The following is a 13679-nucleotide window of genomic DNA, read 5'->3' as shown; positions in this document are numbered from 1 at the left end:
TTGCTTGCATCATGGATGATGAGATAGATACATGGGTGTGCAATAGCATTTGTAGCATGTCCGTAATAGAAACATCTATCCATACTACTGAAGAAGGTATAATTTCATTTAAATTTGAAACAAAGTGTACGAATTTACGAGTTTAGCAGATTCTTCAAAAGAATTGACAATACCATACATATATCCTAAACAACCTTCTATCCCAAATGCACAATCAATTACAAAAGATGCTGCAAGTTTTTTGAACCACTTGATCGACAACAAAAGAGATGTCCAGCCGGATTTGTTTCCCATTGCTCCTTGGTCTTGGCCAGACATGAATTTACCCGATTTTATATTATGGCATTTTTGGACCTTAAATGAAAAATTGGTGAAGCCTATTCAAAATTCAATGTGTGCTTACTTCTCTGGTCAAATTGAGCTACTTGATGATAATTGTGCGGTATTAACCGGGGCTAAACCAAAGTCAACCACCTTGCTTGTTTCAAGCTTTGAATTTGCAGTTGTGTTTGCTATTCCATCGTTAAATTTTACAGCAATCGATAAATTACTAGGAGGTGCTTTTGTGGTACTTTTGCCCGATATTAAAAAGTCACATAATTCTTCAACTGCTTACGAGAAAATGATGACTATTTCGAAATACGCCATGATGGGAAAAATGATATATTCCGATTCAAGTACAGCAACCAGTTTGGTGTCTATTCTTATCAATGCAAGTGACATGGGTCGTATGTTGTGGTCCAGCACCTACACCTTATTTATCTGTGATATAGCTGCTGTTTCCACTATTTCTACTATGTCATGGTTACATGACGAGTATGCTGATTTAAAAAGGGATAGGTTCTCGCCGGTGTTGACACCTCGTATTCTTGCTGCACGCAATAACTTGTCAGATTCACAATTAACTGCATGGGATAAAAATCTACTAGTTATTGTTGACAAAGAAGATACACCTAATTATTTGTTGCAGGCTGAGATTGATGTCTCTTGTATAATGGTAAAAAATGAAATGCGAAAAGCAAGACCCGGGCTAAATCAATGGCCTTCTCCGACAGATAATGCATACACTGTATCTTCAGACCAACTTGAAGCCATTCGATTTACCATGTGTCATCCTGTTTCAATTATCTCTGGTGCACCCGGTACGGGAAAAACATTTATTGCCAGTGAATTAGCATTGTTGATGAGTCAAGCTCTGGAAGACAAGGGGCATCCTGTGCTTGTTCTTACGAAGACTTCGGACACATTGGATATCATTTTGAATGAAATAATAAAGACCATTCCAGGGGTTGTTACATTTGCGGGAAAATCATATCATTCAGAGCTTTCATCAAGACGTGCAACTCATTAACTCATCAAGCCTATTTTAATCGCGGTCAATTTTTACTCTTGGAACGCCAATGTGTCAAAAATCAAACAAAACTGAATGCCTTATTTCAAGCAAAGTTTCAACTATCTAACTGAGCACGATCCGGAGATATTATGCACAGCTACTCCGACTACATACCTTAAACGCTTAAAGGTCAGTTATCTTATGCAGTGTGGTAACACTCCTGGTAGTACACGTCTTTGTAGCTGGATAGAATGGGCAGGTTCTGATATTAAAACAGGAGATTTTGCTGTCAATCAAGAGAAACACAGAATAATGGATTTGGCACAATACAGATTGGAAAGTCGCTACCTCAAAAAAACCGACCATCTATTAATGCCAATCGTAGAGGAGGGCCATATACGGAACCGATTCAGGCTAATTGCCAAACAACCCGTATCTGTCTTATCTATTATTGATTCAACCAATTGGCCTTTTCCATATTCCTTAAGAACAAGTGTAGAATTAAAAGCTGAATTAGGTCGAATTTGGAAATCAACACCTGTAACACAGCTATGGGAACTGAACCAAGGAGAAAGAACATCGATTATCGATGAAATTGAAAAAAAAATTAATCGAATACATCGATGAAGAGATTAACGATATCATACAAGATCAAGTCGAACTTGCTAAGGAGTTAGAAGAATACATTCATCTTGAATGGGAGGGCCTATGGCGCCATAATCGTGTGATTGGCCTAACTGCCGATTTTGCTGCAGCCCATCAGGATTGGCTTTCCTCATTAGGAATTTGTGCTGTCATCGTAGATGAAGCCTCAGAAATCCTTGAATCCACTTTGATGAATACCCATGCTCCTGATCCACTGATATGGGACAACGTTAACAGGAAACAATTCTAACGAGTAGTATCCATTTAACTCAAGGCGGAAAACACAGTATAGATCTATTCCAAAACCAGAAAGGTTGACTCATCTTTAAAACTCAGGAGAGTTGTGCAATATAAAAAGGATCAATTATTTCATAGCAGCAGAGTTCTTTTAGTCTATTTTTACCTCTAACCAGCATTTTAGGGCCAAACACAGAACATGTTGTCTTGTTGGGTAGTAGCAATAATTCTAGCAAGTCGAGTGAATTAGATGGGAACTCGGGCGAAAGCTTTAATTCTCTGGAAGTATCTTTGTTTCAAAGATGGGTAAATGCTGGTGGCGAAAAGGTTTTCCTTATGTAACTTTACAAACGTAGTAAACGGCCTCAATATAATTGTCAATTTTTTTTTTTTTTTAAAAAAAAAAAAAAGAGCTGTATTCCATACATTGAGTCACATATCATATAAAACATCTATTGCTTCAAAATTTACAACATTTCTTAATCGGGGTAAGATTTAAAGTATTAAAAAATTACTCGAGTTAAACCTTAAGCTAACTTTGGCATAGCTTTAAGTTCCAAACATTAGCTTATTCAATCCACACTAGCACCGATTTTCATCTTACATACTATTAGCTACATTACATCTTTCTAGTTTTGTAAATTTTTAATATATAAGCATTTAAATATAACTACAAAAATGTATACAGGTATATTAACAAATGGACTCATTTTTCGGTAAAACAAGTCCGCATTGTATATCTACAGGACTTTGCAAGACTTTAAGAAATAATGAATTCAATGCCGAATTTGCAGATCTTGAAAAATAGTCCATGTTTGCATGTTGCTGATCATGGCCTACTCTCCTCATCTGCACCAAACCAGTCTGAAGTGAGTTCAGCATAGAACCCAAGTGCTTGATTGAGGTAGTACTATGCTGTTGATCTGTCTTTAGCTGCACAATATCTTCCATAAGTGATTCTGAAACAAGTCGTGCTTCCTCAGGTTCTAATGATCGGATAAGCGAAAGAGCAATTTCATAAGCAACTTGGGAATCAGTGTCATCTAGCATTCCAATATGAAGTTCCTTATCCACAACGTCCATCCAATCATCATCGCTACTGTCGGCAGTACATTTTTCCTCAGAGAGACGGATAATTTGTTGATTGAGCGTGTCGACCTGAACAGTGATTAAATCAATTCGCTCATCCATATATTGTGGCATAGTGGCATCAATAGATAGGTTTTTCTTCGTTTCCTCTTCGAGAACCAAGTTCCGTTCGGTCAAGAGCTCGTTTTGTTCTTGTATTAAGCGATCTCGCTGATTTATATCAGAGTTAGTACACGATTGCTTAAGAAATTAAGGGCTCTTGATTCAATTACCTTTTGAATTAGCTCTTCGCCAATTTTGTTACTTGATTGTCCTCTGACATATAGAGTGATAGCACTGTCATACTTGTTAGAAAAAATTATGCTATAAAAGCAACGTTTCTTTTTAAATGTTACATACCGATGAATCAATCTCTTCTTTTGGTATACATGTTGCTGTAAAGTAGTAACCTGGAATTTTCCTCCGGATTTCTTTATGGCACTTTGCTTTACAAGATACCCCCTCACATTCGCACAAGCCGCTGCTTTTGCCAGTAAATTTCTATCAGTGATTGCGCTGTTATTCGGCTTCTTTTTTCCGCCATTGGACATGACTTTTTTGAGAATGGCGGCGATTTGTTTCATTTGACCTCCCAACGCAACAATTTCTTCGGTAGAACGTTTGGTTGCGGATTTTTGTTGAAGTAGTTCTCTTTCCATTCTCTTTTTTGCTGATACGGATTGAGCTTCCTGTCGTTTAAGTTTAGCCATTTCCCGGTCGCTTTCCATGTGTTTCTCCCTAGCACGATCTGATTCCATTTTTAAGCGTTTGATAAGCTTCTTCTTTTCGTGTGTTAGTTTCTCGACAGTACGATTTAATTGTTCAATGACAGACTGGTTCTGATTGCGCATTCCGTCTGTTTTGCTCATCAATTGCATGTGTTTGCGACGGAGTGATTGTAATTCGACCTGTTGCTTCTTGATACGACACTCATATTGTGAGCGAGTCTCTGCTAACTCACGTTTATATTGGCTACTGGATGAAGTCTTTTTGGAAAGTAGGTCTGCGATTTTTCGATTGAGCTGCTGAGCTTGTTCGGTGCGTAATTTTTCTGATTTCTCTAGTTGTCTAATCACAAGATGTTTACTCTCAATCATGTTTGAGAGTTTTTGTAAGAGACGCTTGTTTTCATTGATATGATCGGTTTGGAGTGCAGATGCTACAGAGATGGGGGGAATGACATCGACTGTTCTTCTTCGATATTGCAAAACTTTAGGACCCGTCATTAAATCCTGGTCCTTGTTATCCCAAAAACTATCAGAGGCAATAGATATCTATAAAGCAGGGTAAGTACTTGATCAGTAATACAAGGGGGGGGGGGGTGAGTGGAATGTACTTACTTTTGCAGATTCCAAAAATTCAGTCTCTCTCTCAATGGTTTTTCTTGCTTGATTTAAAATGTGAAGATCAGCTGCGGATTTGACTGGTTTAGGAGATGGGTTGCTGCTATTGGAGGTTAACAATGTAATGCTTCTTCTTCTTTGACTTTTTAATCGTTTACTACCGAACCGATAACTATGTTTCTTTTTTTTACGATCATTTTTCTCAGGATTGTCAAAGTATGACTTTGAATGTGTAGGGGATGCCACTAAAGTCGTAGAGGAGTCAACATGATCGATTTGCAAAGTTGAATTCTTTTGATCAACAAATAAAGGCTTTGCGGTTGGATGAATGTTTTGCTGCTGCTGAGATTCAAGTAATTCTATACGAAGTAACTCTATTGTTTTGGCGTATTCTCTAACAAGGGAATTTCCTATTTCACTAACGGTTGTTTCAGAACCATCGTCATTAAGCTGATGTTTAAAAGTATCTCGTTCGTATTTGGTCATGGCTAATTCTTCAGTCGCTTGATTTAATGCCTGATGAAGTGATCCTACTTGGTTCTTTAAACTGTCCATTTCATCGTTGACTGCACGAAGAAAATCATCGGTACCCCTGAGCTCCTCTTTAAGTCGCGTGATGGTGGCCTTGAGACGTTCAGCCTCACCGACTTCTTGATTAATGATGACTCTATTACGGATATTACGAGCCCTGTTGGCGTATTTTAAGGTATTTAATGTCTCAGTAATATTCGAGTCGGATGGTGAGGCACAAGCGAGCATAAGAGTTTGACTGTTACCTCCTAAACTATCTTGCAACAGGCGAGTGAGTTTAGAGTCCCGATAGGGTATATGAGACACGCGACGTGATTCATCCCCGAGAGCAGATATGACGTTTCCAAGCGCTAGTAAACCTGTATTTATGGAAATGCCTTCTTTCGCCCGATCTCCCACGGCGTTTGTTCTTTTTAACTAATTATAGATTTAATTAAAAAAAATGTGTACCTTCTTTTTTTTTTTATCATGATATATTTACTCTTTCTGAACCAGCTAAATCAACAAAATGAAATTTCGAAGATAATTTCTTAACATGCGGCGTGGAAGAATTACTGACGAGCGTTTGATCAGAAGGTGATCTATGTATTTTATTTGTGGTAGGGTCACCCACAGATTCGTCTGTATCAGAGGATATAATGTATTCCTGTTTTAGAATGACTGAAAATATGGCATGTGATCTTGAGGAAGTGTTATTCATATCAGTTGAAGCAGTTGTACGAGCGATAGATCCCTTTTGCAGAAAACTATTGGACGATAAGTTACACACATTTAGAAAAATAAATAAGCTATTTTTTTTAATACCCCATGAGTTCATTTGGACTCGTAACCACCTCTTCTTTGACACCGCTCCAACATATATTTCCTTGGCTGTCTTCTCGGATCGTTAAATTACTGACATATCCACTACGTTTGACAGCGGAAGGACACAAGAGATCGACAAGATCCTCATTATGCAGCTCCAAGAACGAGACACAAACTTGAAAAGAGTAATTGGGCGATTTTTTTGCATTAAGTCCTTGGAATAAAGAATGGATGAACCTTGGTACGATGCCTTCATTAACAGCGTTCATGACTGAGTCTAATCCAATGCCCATACTATATGTTTTGCCACTACCTGTTTGACTGATTAAATTGTCAATAGAAATTCTTGTCTTAATTGGACTTTTTGTGTTACCCGTATGCTAAAATAGTGGAATTATATCCTTCCATAAATTTATTTAGAAGAGGTATAACACATGTTGAATAGACATCATTTTGATTTGCAGTTGGTGGATATACATAATCAAATGTGAATGATCTGTCTCCATCCAATACTATTTGTTGTTGGTTATTAGGGATAAATTTAATGGCGTTATGTTGGAAATGCTGTTTTTCATTATCTGTTAATGGTCTAACACGAACAGCTACTCTATATTCCGCTGTAAGTATGTATAACTGCTGCATAAAACTATCTTACCTAACAGAAGAAGAAGAGGAAGCCGTCATTGAAGAGATTGGGTATGTATGGCAAAGAAAGAAAGAAAAGAAAGAAAAAGAAAAAGACGGAAAGATAAAAGAAAGGAAAAAAAAAAGGAGACAGGCGAGTGTTTTTAAACGCCTTGGATGTCTAATATGTCTACAATAAACAAGTGCACTAAAGGGGTAAAAAACTAAAAAATAATAATAATAATGTTATTACCAGCCATGTGCTTATTCTTATAATGCACTTTACTAACACCACTACTCTTTTATGTGATAAACATTCCATTGATAATATCTACTCCAAGAGCATAAAAGAGTCGGAAAAAAAAAAGAGGCGACGATTCTTTAAACGTTTCATAAATAGTGTGTACACGCAAACACAAATATCCAGTTTTAAGTTGCAATACAGCTGATCCAACAACATATGTCGTACGGACCGTCGCTTCACGAGTAGTAAAATGTCAGCCAATCAAGACTTAGACTTCGCTCCCACAGGAACAAAATGTCATCCAATCAGAGATAAAATGTCGCTGCCATAAGAATAAAACATCGGCCGAGAGATTTCAGCCTGCATCGATGTGTTCGCGAACTTATATTTTTACAATGAAAAATCCTATCAATTCTTCGGTTACACTAGTTGCTGTCACTTGCGAATGTTTATCACTCAATTTCTGAGCATACTTGTTTCCAAGATGGACAGTGCTACTATCAAATTATTGTCGGCGCTTTTATTCTTCAATTTAATGTTTACCGCTGTTATGTTAAGTCAGTTATGTGATTAAATAGGAAACTTCTTCTTTATTGAGTAGTTATTTCAAGAAATATATAATCATTACTAGTGAATAAGAATGGAGTATAAAATGATTATTGGTTTTTTTGTTCGGTTTGGTTTATTCGGTGTGATGCTATAATATATATATATGATTTGCCGTTCAGTGTTGTTCATAGGGCGAAACGTCACTCTTTTCACCAGTGACCGAATTATACCAAGTATTGTCGTTCAATTAAGCCCATCCAAACATATCACCCGCCTATAAGCACTGCTTTTATAAGCTTAAGCGTAGTCTTGGGGCTGTTTTGACCATGGTTTATAATTTCTTGTTTCTTCCGTCAATCTAACGATTGAATGATACGTAGATGACGGGAAATTCTCTGGGTAGCGTGAGAACTCTTGAAGTTCTTGCGTTCAGTCGTAGTGTCTTGTAACGTCAAAAGTCTTGACACTCGTCCGATTTGGGCATTGTATATTCATCTCCTTTACCGGCTTTTTTCTGTTCTACCATGGATTTTTCTGTGATGGTTTCCCAATGATAGCTTTTTCATCGAACAACCGATGTTTTCCTTTCCCAGATAAATCAATAGGCATGATAGATTTAGTTCTATCTCCCATGGGCGGTGTATAGTAGGTAGACATAGTTTTCAAGTGGCTGTCATCATTATTAGGGTGGGCGCTGGTACTGGTGTTATTATTAGAATCATCATTAAATAAGGGGTTATATGATCGGTATATTTTGTCATATAGCCCGATGAGTTTAATGGCTTCACTTTCGTTACGCTCCTACAAATAAACAATGTATCAGCATATACCAAAAAGAGATCCAAATATTATCTTACAACAATATGTGCTCTCAAGTTCAGAGACCGTCCATTTTTTATACAAAAATAGTAAAAAAAGTGTTTGAAAAGACGATCCAAATTTGGGCAAAACAATGTAAATGCATAAGTCTTCTAGTGAATTCAAGAGGGAATATCCATTACGAGATCACCTGATTGTGATGGGGATCGTTACGAAAAGTCAAGAATACCCGATCATCCTTGGCAAGTTTCAATACAATTGGAATTATCTGGACCATAATCTTGAAATCATCACCAAGCATATACACCATACTTACATCACGGGCCATGTTTTTTTTAAAGCTGTTAACTTCCAAAAAAGAGGTCGATCAGCTTTTCGAATTTTACCTTGAGAGCACCTAATATATTCAAGGTCCTATAAATTGTGGATAAAAGTCCGACAATTCGTTGACATTTTGTGGGAATTGAAGCCTACTTTGACATACAGCAATATAAAGACCTTCCAGAGAAAGAAGAACTGAAATTAAACGTGCTTCTAGACAAGGAATTTGTATCCCCCAACCAATAGAGTCCCTTCCTAATCCTGCTTCGATATGGTGATCGCAAATTTCTTTAGATTCTCGAATACATTTGCTTCTGTCATGGATAAGCTTATTTGTATCATAGGCATTGATTGAAACCTCCTGAATCGAAATACCGGAATTGCTTTCGACTTGTTATGTATGGGTTGATTGTCTCCCTAGGTTTTTCTCCGACTATCTTCCTAATTGATACAATCTTCTTGATGATAGGATACCAGAGCGCTTGCACTTCTTGCTCTGATATGGTATCATTATTTTGAACGATACCATTAATTAATTTCATGTCATCACGAAGAACTAGGACTCTATAAATATGGCGAGCTTTTTTCATTTTTAAATACACATCAGACTATTCTTTCACTTTGACTTACTTGTCTTTTAACGAGGGAAAATTCACTTTAAACATAGGGACGACTTACTTTTTTCCCACAGGGATACCACTATTTAAATATTTCAAAGTAAATAAAACTTATCTCAGTTGTTGATTCGAGAGATTCACCACCAACACCGCCAACACCGAGGCTTTTCATTTTTGATATATAATTTAGCGCAGTGAAATACCCTTTTTCATGGCAAGTTGAGTAATGGTAAACGAAGTGTTGATTATGATTTGAGGAAGATTGGCAGCTATTGTAAATGTGTAATTTTTGTTAAAATACTCTTTCATGAGGTTCCATTCTGAATTCGAGAAAATGTATTTTTGGTGTGCGTCTTCTTTATGTGTCAAATCTAAAATAGAGCTTAAACCAAGATCCACCACAATTTTGGAAGCTTTACCAGCAGAAGAAAGCCGGAAAAAACCAAGGGGAGACGCCAAATTCATAGAAGTAAAAGAAGGGGAGAGCGGAAGAGATCCCAACTCCTCCAAAGCTGATCCAACAGCCAATACCGAAGAGGACGAAGCTGCGGCAGGCACTTCGATTCCTTTTGTATACTGCTGATATATACTGATAGCCTCTTGCTTGATTCTTTTGCCCACGCTCTCCGTTTTATTTTCAATCGTAAACACATCGTCAAAAGGTTGACTTGTTAAATTTGTGATTTTCCTCGAGGTATACCCTTTATGTTTCATATATAAAAACAATAATCGGGGATGGTGTTGATCCTGTTATTAGCTCTCTTTCTACCTTCACGGGTACATCTTTTTTTCTTGGTGACGAGATGCATTTGATTGGTAGAGGGCTTGGTACTTTGGTGTATAATCTTTTGGATCCCAAGAAAAACAAAAAGTTCCGTGAATTCATCACTCAAGATGCACGATATACCTTTGGTTTGAACGCACGTGATCACACTATCATCAAAAAGATTGACGAAAAGGTGAAGCAGAGCAGGGTTTACATACCATCAGCTTTTGAGGGAACTTGGGATGGCGGTGTAGGTATCGGAAGAGCTGTCGATTATTTAGACTTTCTCTTGTACACTGTCCCGACCATTGTACTTCCATTGGTCCAGAACAATGAAACCAAATGTGCGTTAATGGAATTGGTGGAGGAATGTTCCATTGCTTTGCAGTGGCGCATTTCTCGTAGGGACATTGCAAAAATGAAAAGGTAACATGACAATCAGAGACTAGATATTTGAAATTAGACATTAACGCAAGCATTTAGATGTTTTAGTAGTTGGCATACGTTTTTGAATCAAGAGATTGTTGCAAGTCGTATCAATGCGCGAGTGTTCACAGCAAATTGAAATATTCCAAGAAATAAACGGTTAAATTATTTGAGACTAAAACTAGTTATATTTTTATTAAATGGAAACGGGGATTCTTTTTATAAGATAGATTGTTGTGCGGGAAGTGAATGTTTCATGTTTAAGTGAATGTTTCATGTTTCCGTGCTGGGTTGTTTGTTATTAAATGTCAAGTATAATAACCATTATTTGATGCATCTGCCGTATTTGGTTGAACAGATGGGGCCATTAAAATGCTACTCTTGCCGACCAATGGAGCGGACAATTAAGAAGTTCGCCAACTTGATCAAGTCCACGCATCTTATAGGGGCAAATGCTTCGAACGTCCTTCGTCACCAGGGCTAATTACAACAAGATGGCGGTTAGGTGTCTGCAGTCTTTTCAATTCCCAGAATATACGGATCGTCCAGACACCTACCTTTCGCATTCCTCTGGTGCTCAAGTCTGGTGTCCGTTTGTACCTCAGTCTTTGCTTGGATCGGATTCGGAAGAAATATGCTTCGGTGTCCCGAGATCGAAGGTGATTGATGCATTGATGTCATATTATAATCATAAGGTTGGGGATGAAATCGAACAATTGACCTCGTCATCCATTATGATTGCAAGTCGATTGGGGCTTATTTATCTACTTTCTCTTCTAGTCTTTCTTTTTTTTTTTTTTGGCCTGATACATATGATTACATTTAACTGGGCTGCAAGTGATTCTTGGAGTTCATTTTTGTGGTCAGGATGAGAGAAATAACTTCGGAAGGCCTCACTATACTTGGATAAGGCGACATGTGAAGAGTAACAGGTAGTACACGACCTTTGAAAAAAAGGAGAAAATCGCTCTTGTAGCTGATTCGACAGTGGGAAACTCTGGACTGTTTTATATTGCATACTTTCCCAGTTTGACTACATTAGTCCAATGTTGGAATTTCAAACCACTGAGGACAGGATTGATACCATGTACTTTAGGCATTAGAGGAAGACCGTCATGTAATTAGGGAAAAGAAAAGAAAAGAAAAGAAAAGAAAAAAAAGAAAAAAAAATTTTTTTTTGATAAAATCACAAAAGATTAAATGAAAATGTCTAGACTTCCGTATTTTTTTTAAAGTATTATTTTTATACCACTTACAAGAATTCTGGCCGAGACCAGCAGGCCAGTATGAACACGACCATTCACAGTGAAAAAAACTGTTTTTCACAGTAAAAACACTGTTTTTCACAGTAAAAACACTGTTATTCACAGACTGTGGGTTCCCTGCTATAGGAGGTCGCACTCCTATAGCAAAGACTAGCCGCAGCCGCAATATCGTAATATATCTTTTTCGATTTAGCGTCATTTCAAAGAAACAAGAGTCATTACTAACTAACCTTTTTACTTTATCGGTTACTTTCATATGATAGAAGAAATATGTTAAGGGAAAAGAAAAGAAAAGGAGAAGAATAAAGTGTGTGAACCAGCTTTATTTGTAGGCTGATAAACAAGAGCTTATGTCAGAATGATTTAATTGCTTATTTCATCATCCATAATGTTTGAGCCTTTACTTAAAATAGAAACACTTGCAAACAACTCCCAAGCAAGTCAGAGCTTGATAATTGTCTATCTGCGTTCCAGTAATATCTTGTAATAACAGTGAAGCAGATTTTATGGAAAACAGAAAGCCAGGAAACCTTCAAAAGCATTCGCACATGCTTTTGCTGTTGTGTACAAGGAGGAGTATATTAGAACTCCTACGCAAGAGGATGTGGCTTGCTTTTTGACAGTTGGAGAGGAGAGAGACATCCCGGGCATGATTGGTTCAATTGACTGTATGCATTGGCCATGAAGGAACTGCCTAACGGCTCATCATGGGCAGTTTAGTGGCAACAGTGGTCGATCAACGATTATTTTGGAAATAGTAGCCTCTCAGGACCTGTGGATTTGGCATTCGTTTTTTGTTCTTCCCGGTGCCCTTAACAACACTAATGTTTTTCACCGGTCCCCCATTTTCTCTAGCCTGGCCAAAGGGGATATGCCTGAAGTCAAGTTTACTGTCAACGGCAATTCATATGACTATTTGGCAGATGTCATATACCCAAGATATGCTCCTCTTGTCAAAACCCTGCCGATTTCTCAGTTGCAAAAGAGAAAGGTAAGCAGTGGAAAGTTGGATAAGTACATTTACTTTGATTTTAACGTGTTGTATGGTAGAACTTTGCAAAGACACAAGAGGTGGACGAAACGGATGTGGAATGGGCTTTTGGTGTCTTTCAGGCACACTTTGCCATGGTAAAAAACACCCTCTCGTCTGTTTAAGAAAAAAGGATTTACATGCACACATGCGAGCATGCATCATATTACATAATATAAACTGTGGAGGATGTGCGTGACTTGGATCTTCCTCTTGCTTACAAACCCCATCGTCAAAATTGTTTTGCATGTAGAACAAAAATTAAGTAAAACCAAATTGATACTGTTAGAACTAAGATACCACTTTATTTTTGACGAAAAAAAAAAAATGATATGATTAAAAAACGTTCTAAAGGTCTATGAGAAAAAAATTATGGATATTTACATGAAGAACTAAATATTTCCAAAGAAGTCGTATTTTGTTTTGGCGTTCGTTTAATAACGGCTATAACGAAGGTACACAATGTTTGAAACCAATTTCCTCAATCCAACGTCTCACAGTGCTTGGAGCATGGGGTTTGCTCGTTAAACGGAGTCCTTCCGATAGTTGTTCAATTGTTTGGAATGGCACTTTTCTAATAAAACGTTCCAACATCGAGTTATGCAGTCAATTAAAATTACTTGGTCTCCCAGAACTCTTTCTCTTCAAATAATTACCAGTTTTAGCCACTCTTCCTACTGTATTTTAGACGTTTGGACGCTGTATATCAATCAGATGGCCGCTTGACTGAATCCTAATTGCTGTAAGTAGTGAATGGCTTCTAATTTTATAATTTCAACATGGCCATCAGATCCCTCAGAATATACAAGTCTTGTAGGGGTAATTTTATAAACTTTGGTCTATGTTGGCTTATAAAAAGTGTTTTAGTAAAGATAAAGACAAAGGTTAAAAATGTTAAAATAAATCATTCTTTTTGACTGTATCTCTAACGACATTTTGTTCCTGCGAGAGCAAAGTCTATTTCTGATTGGCTGACATTTTATTCGGTCCGTTCGAC

The 13679-nt window shown here is 37.4% G+C and overlaps 4 protein-coding genes across 4 annotated transcripts; 2 read left to right on the top strand and 2 right to left on the bottom strand.

Annotated features, from left to right (window-relative positions):
* Window positions 1-56: 56 nt before the first annotated feature.
* Window positions 57-1394, top strand: EV154DRAFT_600634 (uncharacterized protein; the record flags this gene model as incomplete). Its single annotated transcript, XM_051607177.1, has 2 exons — window positions 57-96; window positions 150-1394. 2 exons carry the CDS (start codon window positions 57-59, stop codon window positions 1349-1351), a joined length of 1242 nt encoding a protein of 413 aa, XP_051460212.1. The 3' UTR covers window positions 1352-1394.
* EV154DRAFT_582048 (uncharacterized protein) lies at window positions 983-2228 on the top strand (the record flags this gene model as incomplete). Its single annotated transcript, XM_051606661.1, has 2 exons — window positions 983-1850; window positions 1909-2228. The coding sequence occupies exons 1-2, from the start codon at window positions 1427-1429 to the stop codon at window positions 2226-2228; spliced, it is 744 nt and encodes a 247-aa protein (XP_051460211.1). The 5' UTR covers window positions 983-1426.
* A 377-nt stretch (window positions 2229-2605) lies between these two features.
* Window positions 2606-6774, bottom strand: EV154DRAFT_500817 (P-loop containing nucleoside triphosphate hydrolase protein). The gene is made up of 9 exons (XM_051600630.1): window positions 6677-6774; window positions 6395-6628; window positions 6022-6342; window positions 5699-5963; window positions 4684-5634; window positions 3704-4617; window positions 3577-3640; window positions 2753-3514; window positions 2606-2693 (listed from the first exon to the last, which is right to left on the bottom strand). Exons 1-8 carry the CDS (start codon window positions 6703-6705, stop codon window positions 2909-2911), a joined length of 3384 nt encoding a protein of 1127 aa, XP_051460210.1. The 5' UTR covers window positions 6706-6774; the 3' UTR covers window positions 2606-2693; window positions 2753-2908.
* Window positions 6775-9381: 2607 nt separating this feature from the next.
* Window positions 9382-9909, bottom strand: EV154DRAFT_561070 (uncharacterized protein; the record flags this gene model as incomplete). The annotated part of the gene is made up of 1 exon (XM_051605650.1): window positions 9382-9909. One exon carries the CDS (start codon window positions 9907-9909, stop codon window positions 9382-9384), a length of 528 nt encoding a protein of 175 aa, XP_051460209.1.
* Window positions 9910-13679: the final 3770 nt, after the last annotated feature.

Source organism: Mucor mucedo, assembly GCF_025094135.1.
Source record: "Mucor mucedo strain NRRL 3635 chromosome Unknown EV154scaffold_22, whole genome shotgun sequence".
Classification (NCBI taxonomy): domain Eukaryota; kingdom Fungi; phylum Mucoromycota; class Mucoromycetes; order Mucorales; family Mucoraceae; genus Mucor; species Mucor mucedo.
This window is presented reverse-complemented; position numbering and strand designations above follow the sequence as displayed.